We start from the raw sequence: 18,314 nt of genomic DNA on the forward strand, positions 1-18,314 counted from the left end.
GCAGAACCGCCCATTCCTCAATAAAAGGAAGTAAAAATTTTGAACTAAAACTTTTCTGCAAACAAGATGAATGAACTTTTATCTTTTCTAACTAAATAGTTTGTGTTTGTTATCTAGGAAAGAGTATTAGGGTCATTTTTTTTTTTTTTAAATCTTCATATTGTTTGAATGCTGTTCTCTACAAACCATTGACAGTATAAAGACTCTACCTGCATGGTTAGCCGGGTGACTGCAGAGGAATGTGCTGGCTGTCTGCAGCAGGGAAATGGCTCACTCTGCTTGCGAGATAACACAGAGGTCAATTCTGTCACTATACCTGGTTTTGAGCCAATTGCCGGTGTTACTCATCATTACTCACATGAACTCCAGAGTAGTACTGTTGGCTCCGAGCCAGCAGTAGTGTTAGGAAATTGGTCAAAATATCCAGAGCTTTTATTTGAATCCCACAGTCCCCCACCAGCAGGTAATTTAGTTCCCAAATATCAACCCATCATACAAGAACAGAACCTCAGCACTGACCAGAATTAGTCTAGAGGCTGGTGGTGGTGAAGGAGGAGGCTTGGATGGAGCTCTGAGTGACCAGCATGAGGTGAAAGATGGGGAAGGAGGTGGGCTGAGTGAATGAGAGTCAGAAAGGCAGAATAACACAAGTGCATTGAGATATAAAGTACGCAGAACGGGGGCTGATTGGTTTGGAGACGTTGGTCAAGAAGATTGTTGTACTGGAGCTGTGATGTCAGCAGTCAGGTAAAGTGGAAGCGTTGTAAAAGACAGACTAGCAGCCGAACCTACGAAAGCAGGCAGATCACTGATTACAGACCTTCCTTAGTGAACTTGCACATACGCGTCATTACAACTTGCAGCCTGAGAGACTGAAGTTTATATAGAAGATAAGTGAATAAGGAGAACAAGTTTATGTGCATTTCTTTAAAATTGGCCTGAGATGCTCTGAAGCAGCTGTCCAATGAAGATGCCTCCAGGGTGAGGAGACGCGAGTGGGAAGCATCATTATTGGAGACAGCTGATTTTTGTTGGTTTCTCATTGATTTTTTGTGAACTTTCAATTTCTCCACTTGTACCAGGATGCAGTGTTGGCTTTTTATGAAGCCCAGGGATACAGCCATTTATTTATTCTGTCTTCCATAAGGAGGCTTCATAAATTTTGTACACTGTTTGGTCTTTTTGTAGACCAATTCTGCATGTGAAGTACAGATGGTATTCAGTCCCAGAGCCCAGGTAAAGGAAGATTTTGACAACCTGCCCCACCAGCCTTCAGTGTCCCCTGCAACACAGCTGTATGGTCTCGCTGAAGGTCAACTTTCAACAACTTTCCTTGGAACTGGATATTTGTAAACTGAAATGTGACACATAAGGAGCTGCTAACAGGAATTGAAATGACAAACTTTATTGCAAAGGTTTTGCAACCGCTGGATTTCTACTGTGTGCAGCCACTTCTTAGGAAGACATTCTTGGCCGGGGTCCATGTACCTGTTACTGTATATAAGGAGGTTCAGAGATGATTAACCTCACAGTCCTGCACACTCAGGCGAAGGAGACGCACAGCAGCAGAGATCCTTTAATTTTGAGAAGAACGAATCAGTTGAAGACTGAGCCTTCAGTAGATCCTCCACTCACTAATTGAAAAGCTTTAAGATGAAGACAAGTGTTGTCATCCAGTGCATCGTTCTCCTGGCCTGCATGGCCCTTTGCACTTCACTAGGTAAGTGTGTTTTATCAGATTATGGAAAATTTAATTGTATTTGTGCAGCTTGAAAGGATCTAAATTATGCCAACAAATCAAATTATATATATTCATGTTTAACCCTAGAACACTATCGCTGGGTGATTTACACCCGAGCAAATACATTTACACGATTTCTCTCTCCTGCCGCTGTTTGCGTGTCGAGGAGCCTGTGCCTTCACCAGGGAAGTCTCAAATTTCCCAGGAATGGGTGGACCAAAGACCAGCTTTCCAGAGTCATTATTTTGTTTTAGGAGGGTTTTTTTTTTCATTTTGTTAGACATGGCACAGTTGAAAGTAAAAGAAGACCACTCTAATTTGTCATGTGTTGTCATATTTTAATATATTTGATTACTTTTTATTGGTTATATTATATCGGGTAAATATCACCCGGCATTAGTGATTGTGTTACTATTTATAGCGATAGTGTTCTAGGGTTAAGTAAAATATGAAACTACAGACATTGAACATTAATTATCACTTTCTATGTTTTGCAGTTATTCCAAGGTGCCGCTGTGTGAAGACCAGTAAGTCTGTAAGGATCGCTCTCATCGCTCAACTCAAGTTGGATGAGCCTCGTCCACACTGCAACAGGAGAGAAGTCATGTACGTACACAGTGACAGGAGCACATTATTAATAAGAGCTCAGTCATTCATAAGGATTGTTTATAAAGTGGTTTTAAATCAAAGCTTTCTTTACATGTTATAGTGTCACACTGAAGAATGGGCGTGAACAGTGTCTCGATCCTGAGTCTAAATTCACCAAAGAACTACTGAAAAAACTGTAAGTCATACAGATGGTTTTTTTTTTCTTTCATTCACTGTTATTCAAATAATGTGAGTTAAATATTAGAGAGGAAGTCAGTGAAGTTAAAACAGGAGCATCAACAGTCACTTTGGAGCATCAGTGCGAGGCTCTGCACATCATTAATTACACCTGCATGAATAAAACATATTTAATGTAAATCTCCATCCAAACAAACAACAGGTTTTAATCTACAGTGAACCTCTGAAAGAAGTTTTATTTCTTACAAACATACTGATGGTTTTAGAGCAGCAGTTCAAAACTGAGGGTAAAAATGCATGACTTGATCTGTTCACTACCACTGGAACTTCAAAGTTTCATCTCTGTGATATGTTGTCTTTAGAGGAATCAGATGAGAGATACGACCATCAGCCCTCAAACAACCACAGCATGAGCCGCAGTGCCAGAATCAACATCAAGCACTTTGCATGTTTAGTGCTGGTACAACATGTGTGGATCAAGAAGAAGGAGCAGCACAGCTCTGGTTCTCACCACAAAATAGAAATGCAAAGTAGACACTGACGGCTACAACTGACAGCAAGATGTAAACGGATTTAATATGAGATGTAAAATATTTATTACCCAAATTCTCCGTCAGTCTGAGTTTTTTCTGGAGACAATCAGGGACGGGTGTTGCAAAGCTCATCCTTCAGCCTGTCTTCAGATTGAATTTCTGATTAATAAGAATATATTTTATAAAACGTATGTTTTTGGTTTTGTGTCAGACAGCAGTGCTCTTATTCAGTGCACATGCAGATGTTACTAAATGTTTACTTTTGTCTGTGATATTAAACTGTGATAAATATGAACAGTGGTTATAGGTTAATCTGTAATTTATCTAATATTTAAGGTTTTTTTTAAAAATTACAGAAGTGAACTTTAGTGGATACAGCATGTTTATGTACCATGTTTATTTTTAATTATGGAAAATGCTTCAAAACAAACAATAAATATGGAGTTTGTTAAAAAAAAACTGTTGTATCTTTTCTCTTTATTATAACTCACCAATTTACCAGCACTTTATACACAGTCAGCATTGAATAAAAGAGTGGGTGAATCCAAAAATTTACCAGAGTTTGCCATCAAACCTGATTTCACTTCAAACTATAAGGATCAACTCAAAAAAATGTTCCAAGTCATTAAATTGCTTTGCTTTTATCTCTGATGTAACTGTAACTCAAACATATATTAGCAGCTACTTCAGTTTAAACGGGATTAAAACAGGAGTGCTGAGAAATTTTATTTTGACAGATCTTGTCATGGTCCTGGGTGTGACCTATTGTTTTGTTATGTAATCGTTCCCAGTATTTAGTTTTCTCTGTGCCTCCCTTATGTTTGGTCTCTGTGCTTCTATTCAATTCAATTCAATTCAATTTTATTTATGTAGCGCCAAATCACAACAGCAGTCGCCTCAAGGCGCTTTATATTGTACAGTAGATACAGAGAAAAACCCAACAATCATATGACCCCCTATGAGCAACAGTGGGAAGGAAAAACTCCCTTTTAACAGGACGAAACCTCCGGCAGAACCAGGCTCAGGGAGGGGCGGGGCCATCTGCTGCGACCGGTTGGGGTGAGAGAAGGAAAACAGGATAAAGACATGCTGTGGAAGAGAGACAGAGATTAATAACAGATATGATTCAATGCAGAGAGATCTATTAATACAAACTGAGTGAGAAAGGTGACTGGAAAGGAAAAACACAATGCATCATGGGAATCCCCGGCAGCCTACGTCTATTGCAGCATAACTAAGGGAGGATTCAGGGTCACCTGGTCCATCCCTAACTATATGCTTTAGCAAAAAGGAAAGTTTTAAGCCTAATCTTAAAAGTAGACATAGTGTCTGTCTCCCGAATCCAAGCTGGCAGTTGCTCTGTCTCCCCTGTCAGTTGTATCCCCTGGTCAAGTCCGCATCTCAGTGTTACGTTTCCTGTTTTACTTTGAAGGTCTGTGTCCAACGTGAATGTATTGAGTTTCACTTCTCGTCATGTCTGATTTCTCCCAGCTGTGCTCCTCTTCTGTGTCTCATTCCCCTCGTTATTCCCCAGTGTATTTAAGCCCTGTGTTTCTCTGTGTCAGTGTTGGGTCATCCCTCATGGCTGTTTCTCTCTCTCTCTCTCTCTCTCTCTCTCTCTCTCTCTCTCTCTCTCTCTCTCTCTCTCTCTCTCTCTCTCTCTCTCTGTGTGTGTGTGTGTTTTTTTCCCTGTGAGTTTAGTTTATTCTTTCTCAGTTTAGTGTTGTATGCCTTTTCCTTTGCCTGCAATAAAGCTGCGTTTTTTGAGTTCATCCCTCGTGTCCGAGAGTCTGCATTTTGTGTATAACTCCTGCCTGCACACGTCCGAATTTGGACAGAATGACGCGACCACACAAGGGACCCAGCAGCACTCGCTCCTTCTGAAGAGCTCCGAGAGGATCTCGGTCACTGCGTGGATCAGCTATGCAACCAGTGGCTGGGTTTTCCTGTGGAGGAGTATCGTTGCATTGTAGCTAGCCGGCTACAGCAATTGATTTCAGGTCTTCCTTGGCTACTGAATTCTCTCCACCCGCTTATACAGGACTTTCTTCTTAGTACACTGCATCTCCACCCCCCAGCTGCAACCGCTCACCTACCCGGCCTGCCTAAAGATTCGCTACCTGGTCTGCCAGTGGACTCGCGGCACAAACTGCCGGACGAAACGCCACCCAGCCAGTCGCCGCCTCCTTCTTCCCAGAGAAAGCGGTGGTCACGCCGCCGTCATCCTTCGCTCGCCAAGCAAGCTCCGGTGGTCAGTAAAAGTGACTGTTTTACGCCACCCAGCCAGCTCATGCCAGCACAGGCTTTTTACAAAGCACTGGGAATAATAATTGTTCCACCCAGCATCTCCACACCTCAGGAGGAGCAGCCACGTCAGAACTGCTCCACATCACCATCAGCTTCCCTTGCTGCTCCCACTCCTTCTGCCAGGAGGAAGCGACGTCCACGCTACTGGCAGTCATCAACAGCGGGCTGGCATCATCACCGTCGTGAGCGGCCTTCTGAACTGTGTCACCGCCGTCTTCCACGCGGCCAGCCTCCGGACCAGCTCTGTTGCCGATGATGGATATTTAAATCTCCAGGGGTCTACTATTCCATATGCCTTAAGAAACATGTTGATGTACTGAGCCGATTTACTTGCTGGAATAATCTAAAGCTGGATCTAGGGTGCAGTTCAAGTCTCCAGCCAGTATTAAATCATGTGACTCAAGATCTGGTAGAAGGAGAAAAACGATTGGTAAAGAAAGCTACATTATCCCAATTGGGGCCATAGACATTAGCAAGAATGGCTTGCTTATTGAAAGTTTACTTTGTTTATTTTGTTTATTTTCGTTTATTTTGTTGCGTTTAACTGGTCCTAGCCTCCAAATCCTCGCATTGTGCCTTTAGCAGGGTAAGCTCTTCTTTCACACTGGACATGTCAGATTCTATAGCTGCAATAGAGTCGGAATTAGTAGTGACTCCCTTTTCCAACTCAGATGTGTGGCTTTCAACCTTATCCAGTCTTTTATTGAGCCTCTCAACGACATTACGCAGCTCTGTTTGGGTCTCTGCAGCCTTTTCATCTATTTTCTCCAGCAATTCTTGCTTCATTAATTGCAGCTCCTTCAGGATTACCTGCTGCTCGCCCGCAGTTGTCTCCGTGGCATCTGGGCATCCTAGGCTAGCTGGGCCAGCAGTTGCTTGAGAGGCTCTTGTGTCCTCCTCCATGTTGTTGGCTTGAATTGTTTTGGGGCATATTGTCCATAGATCAGAATGGTTGTTTTCTAATATGTTGCTGCTCTCATGTGTGAAGTAATATAGTGTATTTTTTGAAGAGTAATATTGCAAATACAAGGGTTCAATTGCAGAGCTCACAAACCCACACCCTCACATGGCACTGCCTCAACCGGCTGATTAAGAACTGAATTAAAAATTCTGAATAAAATATGAGGTTTGTGACAGTTACTAGACACAGTCTTAGAGAAATACTTTGTTTTTGCTGCTCTTATGGCCTTCTGATAATTTAACAAAGATTCTCTCAGTACATCAAGTGATACCTGAGGTCTGCCCTTTTTTCATTTTCACTCAGCTTTTCTACACACCTGTTTGAGTTCTCTGGTATCATTATTCAACCAAGGCTGGGTTTTAGGTTTTAGAGACCTGGTTGTGAGTGGAGCAATGGAATCAAGTATTTCCAAGCAGGTTGAATTAAACAGAGAAAGTAGGCTGTCAGTGGTCGAGTGAGAGGACCTATTAGAAAGTAAGGCATGATTAGAGTTTTTATAAGAACAAACAAAAAGATCACCTGCATTTGAGGTAATCATGCGAGATGGTATTTGGGTACATCAGGTCTGACAGGCTGACATGAAAGAGGGAACTCAAATATTACAGGCATGTGGTCAGGGAAATTAATGCTGCAGATTTCAGTGTCACAGAGAGTCAGGCCACTAGACAGTACAAGATCCAAGGTATGTCCATTCATGTGACTGAACAAGATTAAAAGAGCCTAAAAGATTTAAGTCATTAGTCAGCGGTGTATTTAAGCAGCAAATGTGGATATTAAAATCCCCTACAATTAAAACACTTGGCATAATTCCTGCCAAGAATTCAGAGAAGTCTTGGATAAAATTCTTATTGAATTTTAGGGGACGGTACACCAGCACACACAGCACCGGAGTGGACAGCTGCGTTTCAAACAACTGCAGTTCAAAGCTAGCATAAGCATCAGCTGTTAGCTGCCGACAGTTGAAAAGATTTTATAAACAGTGGCTATCCCTCCACCCCGGCTGGTAGTCAGAGGCAATTTGAGATAGTTACAGTTTGGAGGGACAAGTTCAGAAAGTGGGCTCAACTCACCCAAGTTTAGTCAAGTCTCTGTGACCAGAAGAAAATCCAAGCGACAAGTGGTGAAGAAGTCATTCAAAATAAAGGTCTTATTTGCAAGCGACCTAGCATTAACCAGAGCCAATCTAGCTATGTCGAGGATCGTGTCAGGATACATTTCACTGTGTGTTATACTTGTATAACTATGCATGTGACAAATAAAGAACCTTGAACCTTGAACCTGGTACTCTGGGTCAGCACAGAATTCTTGACCTCTTTCAGTCGGGTTTTCTTAGATCTCATTCAACTGAGATGCTCTTCTGAGAGTATCGAAGGATAATTTGATGCAGAGGGACAAGGGTAAATGTTCTGTGATGCTTATGTTGGACCTTACCTCAGCTTTTGATACTGTTAATCATCACATTCTGCTCAACAGGCTGTTGTGCTGGATCGGTGTATCAGGATCTGCCTCGGAGTGACATCACAGCTCCAGTACAATCATCTTCTTGATCAACGTCTCCGAACTAATCAGCCACCGTTCTGCGTACTTTGAATCTCAGTGCCCTTATGTTTTTCTGCCTTTCTGACTCTCATTAACTCAGCCCACCTCCTTCCCCATCTTTCACCTCATGCTGGTCACTCAAGGCTCCATCTAAGCTTCCTCCTTCACCACCACCTGTATCTAGACTAATTCCGGTCAGTGCTGAGGTTCTGTTCTTGTATGATGGGTTGATATTTGGGAACTAAATTACCTGCTGGTGGGGGACTGTGGGATTCAAATAAAAGCTCTGGATATTTTGACCAATTTCCTAACACTAGTGCTGGCTTGGAGTCAACAGTACTACTCTGGAGTTCATGTGAGTAATGATGAGTAACACCGGCAACTGGCTCAAAACCAGGTATAGTGACAGCATTGACCTCTGTGTTATCTCGCAAGCAGAGTGAGCCATTTCCCTGCTGCAGACAGCCAGCACATTCCTCTGCAGTCACACAGCTAACCATGCAGGTAGAGTCTTTATACTGTCACTGTTTGGCAGAGGTAAGTAAACATTATTTAAACAATATGAAGATTTTTTTTGTCTCAATTTGGCCCTAATATACCTTACTACATAATAAACACAAACTATTTAGTTAGAAGGAAACAAAAGTGCATTCATCTTGTCTGCAGAAAATGCTGACACTATCTTTTAGGCATTAGTTCAAAGGTTTTTACTTCCTTTTACTGAGGAATGGACGGTTCTGCATTTACAGTGGCTTGCAAAAGTATTCGGCCCCCTTGAACTTTCCCAACTTTTGTCACATTACAGCCACAAACATGAATCAATTTTATTGGAATTCCACGTGAAAGACCAATACAAAGTGGTGTACACGTGAGAAGTGGAACGAAAATCATACATGATTCCAAACATTTTTTACAAATAAATAACTGCAAAGTGGGGTTTTAACAAAGTTTAACAAAGTTAAAAGGAATTTTACACAAATACACACAAAATAGTCAAATGTGGAAAAGTGATTTCCAAAGTGTGGTGATCATCCGGTCTGTGTGCTTCTCTGGCTCGTTCTGTTGTTGGTCTGTTGGTGAAGTTCTAACATAAAAAGAGCAGAAGGGAAACAGAATGTTAAAAACAATGAAAAGTGTCCACTGCAGCCACTTTCTGTGCTTTTCATGCTGTATTTCCTGAGCTTTCATGTGTTTTTTTTACACTTCTCCCATTCCTGGTGAACATTTGACGGATGCACAGCATCATCCAAGAAACATACAGCTGGGATTTTGGAGCACTGCACAGGAGCATGATTGTGAATACTGTCAAAAACAGATCAGTAAGTTAAGCATATGTGCTGAAAAATGATTCTTATAACCACCAGCACCAACTCCCTGATAAACCCGACTCTTTGAAACAATAAAAAAAGCAGCAAATAAGAGTAAAACACTGGTGATGATGGTGAACTGACAAAGTCTCTTGTAGACTGGAAAGAACAAAGCCGGTGTTCCTCATTAACTCATGTTTAATTGGGTGAGATAAAACCCTGTATGTTAGAACTTCACCAACAGACCAACAACAGAAGGAGTCAGAGAAGCACACAGACCGGATGAGCCACACAGGTTTGACACTGTCTCCATCTGACGGCCGCTCACTGCAGGGAAACAGGTTGTCTGAAGTGGCCCATGAACTGAAAATGCATAATCAGAATTTCCCTTTATACTGTTGCTGTCGCGTTCACTAGATTATCTGCACTGACTCCATCGTGTGGCACAAATCGCTGTGGCATGAGCCAGGCCTTTTTCCAGTAAACTGGATTTCTCTGCTACACAACACAGAGGTATCCTGATTCTAACACCATAACAGTCTTAGTTCCCATTATGTGGATCGTGTCAGTTTATGTTGGTTGTGAGGTATTTTACTTTAGAAAGAGTTGCTCCCACATCGTCCTACTTTACTGTGGCCTGCAAGCAACAGCAGCAAGTCCTGTTTTAATAATATGCACCAGCAACAAAGACAATAACAAATGCTGGAAAATCTGAAACCACTTTGCCACATTTGACTATTTTTTGTGCATTTTTGTAAAATTCCCTTTAACTTTGTTTTCTGTGGTAACATTTCCAGGCCCTCTTGGAGCTCATTGTTTACTTTGCATATGATGAAACACTTTCACCACATATCTGCAGAACGACCCGTTCCTCAGTAAAAGGAAGCAATATTTTTGAGCTAACGCTTAAAAGTCAGTGTCAGCATTTTCTGCTGACTTTTTTTTACTTCTAACTGAACAGTTTGAGTTTATTATCTGAAAAAGGACCATTAGAGCCACATTAAGAAAAAAAAGTATTGTTGCTCATTTTGAGAATAAAGTTGAAATTTCGAGATTAAAGTTGAAAATGTCGAAATTACAGTTGTTTCGAGACAAATTGCCAAGGTTTCTGTACCCTGTGAGTCTGACATTGTACTTCAGAATTGCATGGACGTCCCGGTCAGCTTTGAGCTGGCGGCCTGCAAAGGATGTGGTTGTATAAAGACTCTACCTGCATGGTTAGCCAGGTGACTGCAGAGGAATGTGCTGGGTGTCTGCAGCAGGGATATGCCTCACTCTGCTTGCGAGATAACACAGAGGTCAATGCTGTCACTATACCTGGTTTTGAGCCAATTGCCGGTGTTACTCATCATTACTCACATGAACTCCAGAGTAGTACTGTTGACTCCAAGCCAGCAGTAGTGTTAGGAAATTGGTCAAAATATCCAGAGCTTTTATTTGAATCCCACAGTCCCCCACCAGCAGGTAATTTAGTTCCCAAATATCAACCCATCATACAAGAACAGAACCTCAGCACTGACCGGAATTAGTCTAGACACAGGTGGTGGTGAAGGAGGAGGCTTAGATGGAGCTCTGAGTGACCAGCGTGAAGTGAGATGTGGGAAGGAGGTGGGCTGAGTGAATGAGAGTCAGAAAGGCAGAATAACACAAGGGCACTGAGATATAATTGATTCTCATTGATTTTTTGTGAACTTTCAATTTCTCCACTTGTACCAGGATGCAGTGTTGGCTCTTTATGAAGCCCAGGGATACAGCCATCTATTTATTCTGTTTTTCATAAGGAGGATCCATAAGAAATATACACTGTTTGGTCTTTTTGTTGACCAATTCTGCATGTGAAGTACAGATGGTATTCAGTCTCAGAGGTAAAGGAAGATCTTGATTACCTGCCCCACCAGCCTTCAGTGTCCCCTGCAACACAGCTGTATATTTGTAAACGCAAATGTGATGCATAAGGAGCTGCTAACAGGAATTGAAAGTACAACACTTTAAGTTTTTGCAACCGCTGGATTTGTACTGTGAGCGGACAGGAAACAGATTTTTTATGGCCACTTCTTGCGAAGAAATCCTTGGCCAGAGTCCACCCAGCTGTGAGTGTATATAAGGAGGTTCAGAGATGATGAACCTCAGTCCTGCACACTCAGCAGCTCAAGAAGAGAAGGAGACGCACAGCAGCAGAGATCCTTCATATCTGAGAAGAACGAATCAGTTGAAGACTGAGCCTTCAGTAGATCCTCCACTCACTAATTGAAAAGCTTTAAGATGAAGACAAGTGCTGCCATCCAGTGCATCGTTCTCCTGGCCTGCATGGCCCTTTGCACTTCACTAGGTAAGTGTGTTTTATCAGATTATGGGGGGTTAGGGGTATATTTGTGTAGTTTGAAAGGAGCTAAGTTATGACAACAAATCAATCTAAATATATTTATGTTTAAGGAAAATATGAAACAGCAGCAGTTTAACATTAATTATCACTTTCTATGTTTTCCAGGTCCTCCAAGGTGCCGGTGTGTGAAGACCAGTAAGTCTGTAAGGATCGCTCTCATCACTCAACTCAAGGTGGATGAGCCTCATCCACACTGCGACAGGAGAGAAGTCATGTACGTACCCACAGTGACAGGAGCACATTATTAATAAGAGCTCAGTTATTAATAAGGATTGTTTATAAAGTGGTTTTAAATCAAAGCTTTCTTTACATGTTATAGTGTCACACTGAAGGATGGGCATGAACGGTGCCTCGATCCTGAGTCTAAATTCACCAGATATCTAGTGAAAAAACTGTAAGTCATACAGATGTTTTTTCTTTCTTTCATTCACTGTTATTCAAATAATGTGAGTTAAATATTAGAGAGGAAGTCAGTGAAGTTAAAACAGGAGCATTAACAGTCACTTTGGAGCATCAGTGCGAGGCTCTGCACATCATTAATTAAAACTGCATGAAAGAAACACATTTAATGTAAATCTCCATACAAGTAATAAGCAGGTTTTAAGCTACAGTGAACTCATGAGAGAATTTTTATTTCTTACAAACATACCGATGGTTTTAGAGCAGCGGTTCAAAGTTGAGGGTGAAGACGTATGACTTGGATCTGTTCACTACCACTGGAGCTTCAACGTCTCATCCCTCTGATATGTTGTCTTTGCAGGAATCGGAGGAAAAATACGATCGTCAACTCCGAAACAGCCACAGCATCAGCCACAGTGCCAGAATCATCACGATCCACTTTGCATGTTTAGCACTGTTACAACATGTGTGGATCAAGAAGAAGGAGCAGCACAGCTCTCGTTTATGATTATTTGTAATGCTGGAAAATGCCTCAAAATAAATAATACATTTTGAGTTTGTTTTATAAAATGTTATATTTTTTCACTTTATTATAACTACTAACTCACCAATTCACCACCACTTTATACAGCATCATCACTGAAACAAGAAGAGAGGGTAGCTCTAAATATCAATAGGTTTGGCATTAAACCTGGTTTCATTTCAAACTATAAGCGTCAACTCAAAAAAAGTCATTAAACTGCTTTGCTTTTATCTCTGATTAACGGTAACTTAAACACATATTAGCAGCTACTCCGTTTTAAACGAGACCTTATTGCTATTACTAAGACAGGAATGCAGAGAATTTTATTTCAACTGATTTTCTGTCTTCCTTAGTACCTCTTCTCTTGGATAATTAAAAGCTGTGAAAGAGATTGATTCATGAGCGGTGATGTGTTACAGCATCGCAGACAGTAGATCAAGAAAGCAGATTGGATGTAAGAATGTGTTTTATGAAAAATCATTGTTGCCTCTCATCTGTACACATTACAGATCAGTATCAGCTTTAAGTAGGACATTCACTGGCCATTTTATTAGGTATACCTCTCTAGTACTGAGTTGGACCCACTGTGGTTTTTGAGTTCCTGTTTCCTTCATATCAGCTTGAAGCACTCTGGTCATTTTCTGGCATCAGACCTCCTGCACACTGGAAATTTCTTCTTTTTCTGACCTTTCTCTGTAAACCACAGAGGTGGTTGTGTGGGAACAAATCTGTAAATGCAAGTTTATAAAGAAGTCCCACTTTATAATTACTGGACTGCAACTAAAAAGATGATAAACCTGAAATATCTAAATTATGACTGTTTTATGCAACTAATGCAACCATTTCACAGATTTTCTTGTTTATAGGTTTATTCAGTCAGCTGCATATTTCAGCTACATTAGTAGATTGTATACAATTTATTGACAAAAGAAAATGTAAGACCTGAGGCTAGACTTTATTTAGAGTGTCATAAATTACTTCGACAAACTTATATAACATTTTTTATTTTAATTTATTAACCTAATGTCCCTCAAAGGAAAGTCAAACAATGACAAGTAATCAATTTATCTTGTGAGATTTTCTGAGAATACAAAAGATACAATATCTCCAAAACTTAATTACGTAATTACATTTACCATAAATGTAAGAAATAACATCTCTTCCTCAGTGTTGATGCTGAGGTAACCAGAACGAGCCAGAGAAGCACACAGACCGGATGATTACCACACTTTGGAAATCACTTTTCCACATTTGACTATTTTGTGTGCATTTTTGTAAAATTCCTTTTAACTTTGTTTTCTGTTGTAACATTTCCAGGCCGTCTTGTAACTCATTGTTTGATTTGCATATGATGAAACACTTTCATCCCATATCTGCAGAACCGCACATTCCTCACTAAAAGGAAGTAAAATTTTTAAACTAAAGCCTTACAGATGACGTCAGCGTTTTCTGCAGACAAGATGAATGAACTTTTTTTTCCCTTCTAACTGAATAGTTTGTGTTTGTTATCTAGGAAAGAGTATTTGGGGGAAATTAAAAAGAAAATCTTCATATTGTTTGAATAATGTTTACTTACCTCTGCCAAACATTGACAGTATAAAGACTCTACCTGCATGGTTAGCCAGGTGACTGCAGAGGAATGTGCTGGCTGTCTGCAGCAGGGAAATGGCTCACTCTGCTTGCAAGATAACAGAGAGGTCTATGCTGTCACTATAGCTGGTTTTGAGCCAATTGCCGGTGTTACTCATCATTACTCACATGAACTCCAGAGTAGTACTGTTGACTCCAAGCCAGCAGTAGTGTTAGGAAATTGGTCAAAATATCCAGAGCTTTTATTTGAATCCCACAGTCCCCCACCAGCAGGTAATTTAGTTCCCAAATATCAACCCATCATACAAGAACAGAACCTCAGCACTGACCGGAATTAGTCTAGACGCTGGTGGTGGTGAAGGAGGAGGCTTAGATGGAGCTCTGAGTGACCAGCATGAGGTGAGAGATGGGGAAGGAGGTGGGCTGAGTGAATGAGAGTCAGAAAGGCAGAATAACACAAGGGCACTGAGATTCAAAGTACGCAGAACGGGGGCTGATTGGCTCGAAGAAGTTTTTCAAGAAGATGATTTTATTAGAGCTGTGATGTCAGCAGTCAGGTAACGTGGAAGCGTTGTAAAGGACAGACTAGCAAACCAAACACCTACGAAAGCAGGCAGATCACTGATTACAAATCTTCCTTAGTGAACTCGCACATACGCGTCATTACAACTTGCAGCCTGAGAGACTGAACTTTAGAAATATACACTTTTTGGTCTTTTTGTAGACCAATTCTGCATGTGAAGTACAGATGGTATTCAGTCCCAGAGCCCAGGTAAAGGAAGATCTTGACAACCTGCCCCACCAGCCTTCAGTGTCCCCTGCAACACAGCTGTATGGTCTCGCTGAAGGTCAAGTTTCAACAACTTTCCTTGGAACTGAATATTTGTAAACTGAAGTGTGACACATAAGGAGCTGCTAACAGGAATTGAAAGTACAACACAGCCACTGGATTTGTACTGTGAGCGGACAGGAAACAGACTTTTTATGGCCACTTCTTAGGAAGAAATCCTTGGCCAGAGTCCACCCAGCTGTGAGTGTATATAAGGAGGTTCAGAGATGATGAACCTCACAGTCCTGCACACTCAGGCAGCTCAAGAAGTGAAGGAGACGCACAGCAGCGGAGATCCTTCATATCTGAGAAGAACAAATCAGTTGAAGACTGAGCCTTCAGTAGATCCTCCACTCACTAATTGAAAAGCTTTAAGATGAAGACAAGTGTTGCCATCCAGTGCATCGTTCTCCTGGCCTGCATGGCCCTTTGCACTTCACTATGTAAGTGTGTTTTATCAGATTATGGAAAACTTTGGTGTATTTGTGGATCTTGAGAGGAACTGAATTATGATAACAAATCACTCTAAATATTTTTATGTTGAAGTATAATATGAAACTGCAGCAGTTTAATATTAATTATCACTTCATACCTTTTACAGTTATTCCAAGGTGCCGGTGTTTGAAGACCAGAAAGTTTGTAAGAGTTCCCATCACTGAAGTTAAGGTGGATGAGCCTCGTCCACACTGCAACAGGAGAGAAGTCATGTACGTACCCACAGTGACAGGAGCACATTATTAATAAGAGCTCAGTCATTCATAAGGATTGTTTATAAAGTGGTTTTAAATCAAAGCTTTCTTTACATGTTATAGTGTCACACTGAAGGATGGGCGTGAACAGTGTCTCGATCCTGAGTCTAAATTCACCAAAGAACTACTGAAAAAACTGTAAGTCATGCAGATGTTTTTTTTCTTTCATTCACTGTTATTCAACTAAATGTGAGTTAAATATTAGAGAGGAAGTCAGTGAAGTTAAAACAGGAACATCAACAGTCACTTTGGAGCATCAGTGCGAGGCTCTGCACATCATTAATTAAAAATACTGATGGTTATAGAGTAATAGTTCAAAGCTCAGGATGAAAAATGCTTCTGGGTCACAGGACAAATCTGGTGGATGAACAATTAACAAGCTACAATGAATGAATGTCTTTGTGTTTTCTTCCAAGTCTTTAGTCTTTAGTATCAGTCTTTATTTTTTGCGATTAAAATTCAAGATAATTTAGAAAGTAAAGAAGGCAAGAGAGAAATCACTGCTTGAGTGTTATGAGTTATGAATCTGTTCACTATCACTGGAGCTTCAAGGTCTCACTTCTCTGATTTGTTGTCTTCACAGGAAGCAGAAGAAAAGTCAGCGTAAGACGACCGTCAGCCCCCAAACAACCACATCACCAGCCACAGTGTCAAACTCACTATGATGCACTTTGCTTGTTTATAACTGTTACACAAAAGAAACAAGACATCACTTAGTGAGAAGAAGGAGCAGCCGAGATCCGGTGCAAATTTGTCCACCACATCCCACAGTGGTCGATGGGACTGAAATCTGGTGACTCTGGAGGTCATTTGCGTACAGTCAGCTCACTGTCATGTTAAGGACGCTAGCTTGAGTTGTGAGATATGGTGCATTACACTGCAGGAAGTAGCCATCAGAAGATGTGTACACTGTGGTCATAAAGGGATGGACATGGAAACAGTAAACAGTGAACATTGTTCAGCTGTTGGACTGGATACATGTTTAAGTATTTTGGGTTTTTTATTCTTTTTTCATTTACCATGAAGAGTGGCTCCTCCCGCTGATTTTAAACCAAAACTTTTCAAACCAGCTTATATGAGAGATCCACTTACACGACACAGAAAACTCTGAGTTTAACATCTGAACATAGCATTGAGCTCACTTCATAGTTCACCCCTCTGTTTCCTTCCCTAGAGTGCACCCTTTGTGTTTTGTTTCATTTCATCGTTGGTGTGTCTGTTCTGGATTATTTTTATGACCTGTATATTTTTGACTCAGTGAAGAAATAAAGGTTGTTTTTTGTTTCCTTCATTTTCTTGCCTTTGAGTCCAGTATCGGGGTCCTTAACCTTGCACATTATGACAAAATCTCCTCTTTCATATCGAATACAACCAAATCTGAGACTTTGAGAACACTGAACATTTTGCTCTCTAAAAATGAGGCTTGATCGTCGGTGTTCAGCCCTCTTAAGTGTCAACACTGTGAACTGTTTACCATCATAACTTTGCAATGTGCTTTAAAAATTTAGCTTAAACACGATGCAAGAACATGATACACATGTGAGACTCAAACAGCTTCATCAAAATTGTGTGAACTCGAGATCACTGAATCTGAATCCTGCATCAAAAGGTATGTCGGGTTCTGAAGACATAACATTTAATCTTGTAAGAAGTAAGGGGATAAAACATCACTCTTTCTTTTTTTTTTTTTTTTTTAGCTTTTTTGACTTTGTGTTTATGTCACTGCTTCCTGTAAGTAGTTCAGCATGGGAATAATAATAACACATTTCCAAACTCCAGATGTGAAAAAGTTATCTGAGGTTTTGGAACAGGGAGGTGAGCCTGCCAGGAGTAAATGAGAGCTTTACAGGGGGCCCCTCGGTCAAGGTTTAAATCTAAAATACAAACTCTCAAATCAGTTATGTGTTGATACATTTTATTTAAGATTATGTTTCACCCAAAACATATTTTAGATAGCAATAGACAGAAAATAGAAATCTAGAAAGCCAGTGGTCCACACTCTAGTTAGTCACATGTGCAGTAAAGACATCACCAAAAGCATTAAAAACGACCACTTTGTTGTGAAAATCTCCTGAAGTAAATGTCGACATCTGGATATTTGGTTCTGAAAATGTTGCACTGCACAGATGCTAAACTTTAACTGGAAGCTCCACTTGGATACTTTAAAGCACCATCCTCAGTGGTCACATGTGAGTATTTGATATAGGCTACTCAGGCAAAAAGCTGCATTTCTCAACTGCAGAGTTACAATGAAGGATGCATATTTAGGCTAGTTAGTGCCAAGTGACAGATTGATTCAATTTAATTTTATTTACCAGCACCAAATCACAACACCATTGGCAACAAAGTGCTTTATATTGTAAGGTAAAGACAAGAATACAGAGAAAACTCCAACAGATAATCACCTATCAACAAGTATTTGGTGAGAGTGGGAAGGAAAAACTCCCTTTTAACAGAAAGAAACCTCTGACAGAACCAGGCTCAGAGGAGGAAGACAGGACAAAGACACGCTGTGGAAGAGAGCCACAGATTCATAATAACTTGTGATTAAATGCAGAGAGATGTATAAACACAAAAAAGTGATGAAGGAGCACTCAGTGCATCATGGAAAGCCCCCAGCAGCCAAGACCTATTGCAGCATAACCAACTGGGCTGGGATTTCTAGAA

The 18,314-nt window shown here is 40.7% G+C and overlaps 1 protein-coding gene across 5 annotated transcripts; it reads left to right on the top strand.

Annotated features, from left to right (window-relative positions):
• Window positions 1-1,101: 1,101 nt before the first annotated feature.
• LOC109194344 (permeability factor 2) lies at window positions 1,102-16,938 on the top strand. Of its 5 annotated transcripts, none has more exons than XM_025905912.1 (4): window positions 1,102-1,720; window positions 2,239-2,347; window positions 15,711-15,785; window positions 16,231-16,938. In XM_025905912.1, exons 1-4 carry the CDS (start codon window positions 1,654-1,656, stop codon window positions 16,310-16,312), a joined length of 333 nt encoding a protein of 110 aa, XP_025761697.1. In that variant the 5' UTR covers window positions 1,102-1,653; the 3' UTR covers window positions 16,313-16,938. The 5 variants fall into 5 exon arrangements, with proteins under 5 accessions (XP_025761697.1, XP_019208892.1, XP_005453196.1 ...); XM_019353347.2 differs by lacking the exons at window positions 15,711-15,785; window positions 16,231-16,938 and adding exons at window positions 2,451-2,525; window positions 2,890-3,484 and having other exon boundaries at window positions 1,128-1,720; XM_005453139.4 differs by lacking the exons at window positions 1,102-1,720; window positions 2,239-2,347 and adding exons at window positions 11,270-11,503; window positions 11,663-11,771.
• The last annotated feature ends 1,376 nt before the right edge of the window (window positions 16,939-18,314 follow it).

Source organism: Oreochromis niloticus, linkage group LG3 (assembly GCF_001858045.2).
Source record: "Oreochromis niloticus isolate F11D_XX linkage group LG3, O_niloticus_UMD_NMBU, whole genome shotgun sequence".
NCBI classification, from domain to species: Eukaryota; Metazoa; Chordata; class Actinopteri; order Cichliformes; family Cichlidae; genus Oreochromis; species Oreochromis niloticus.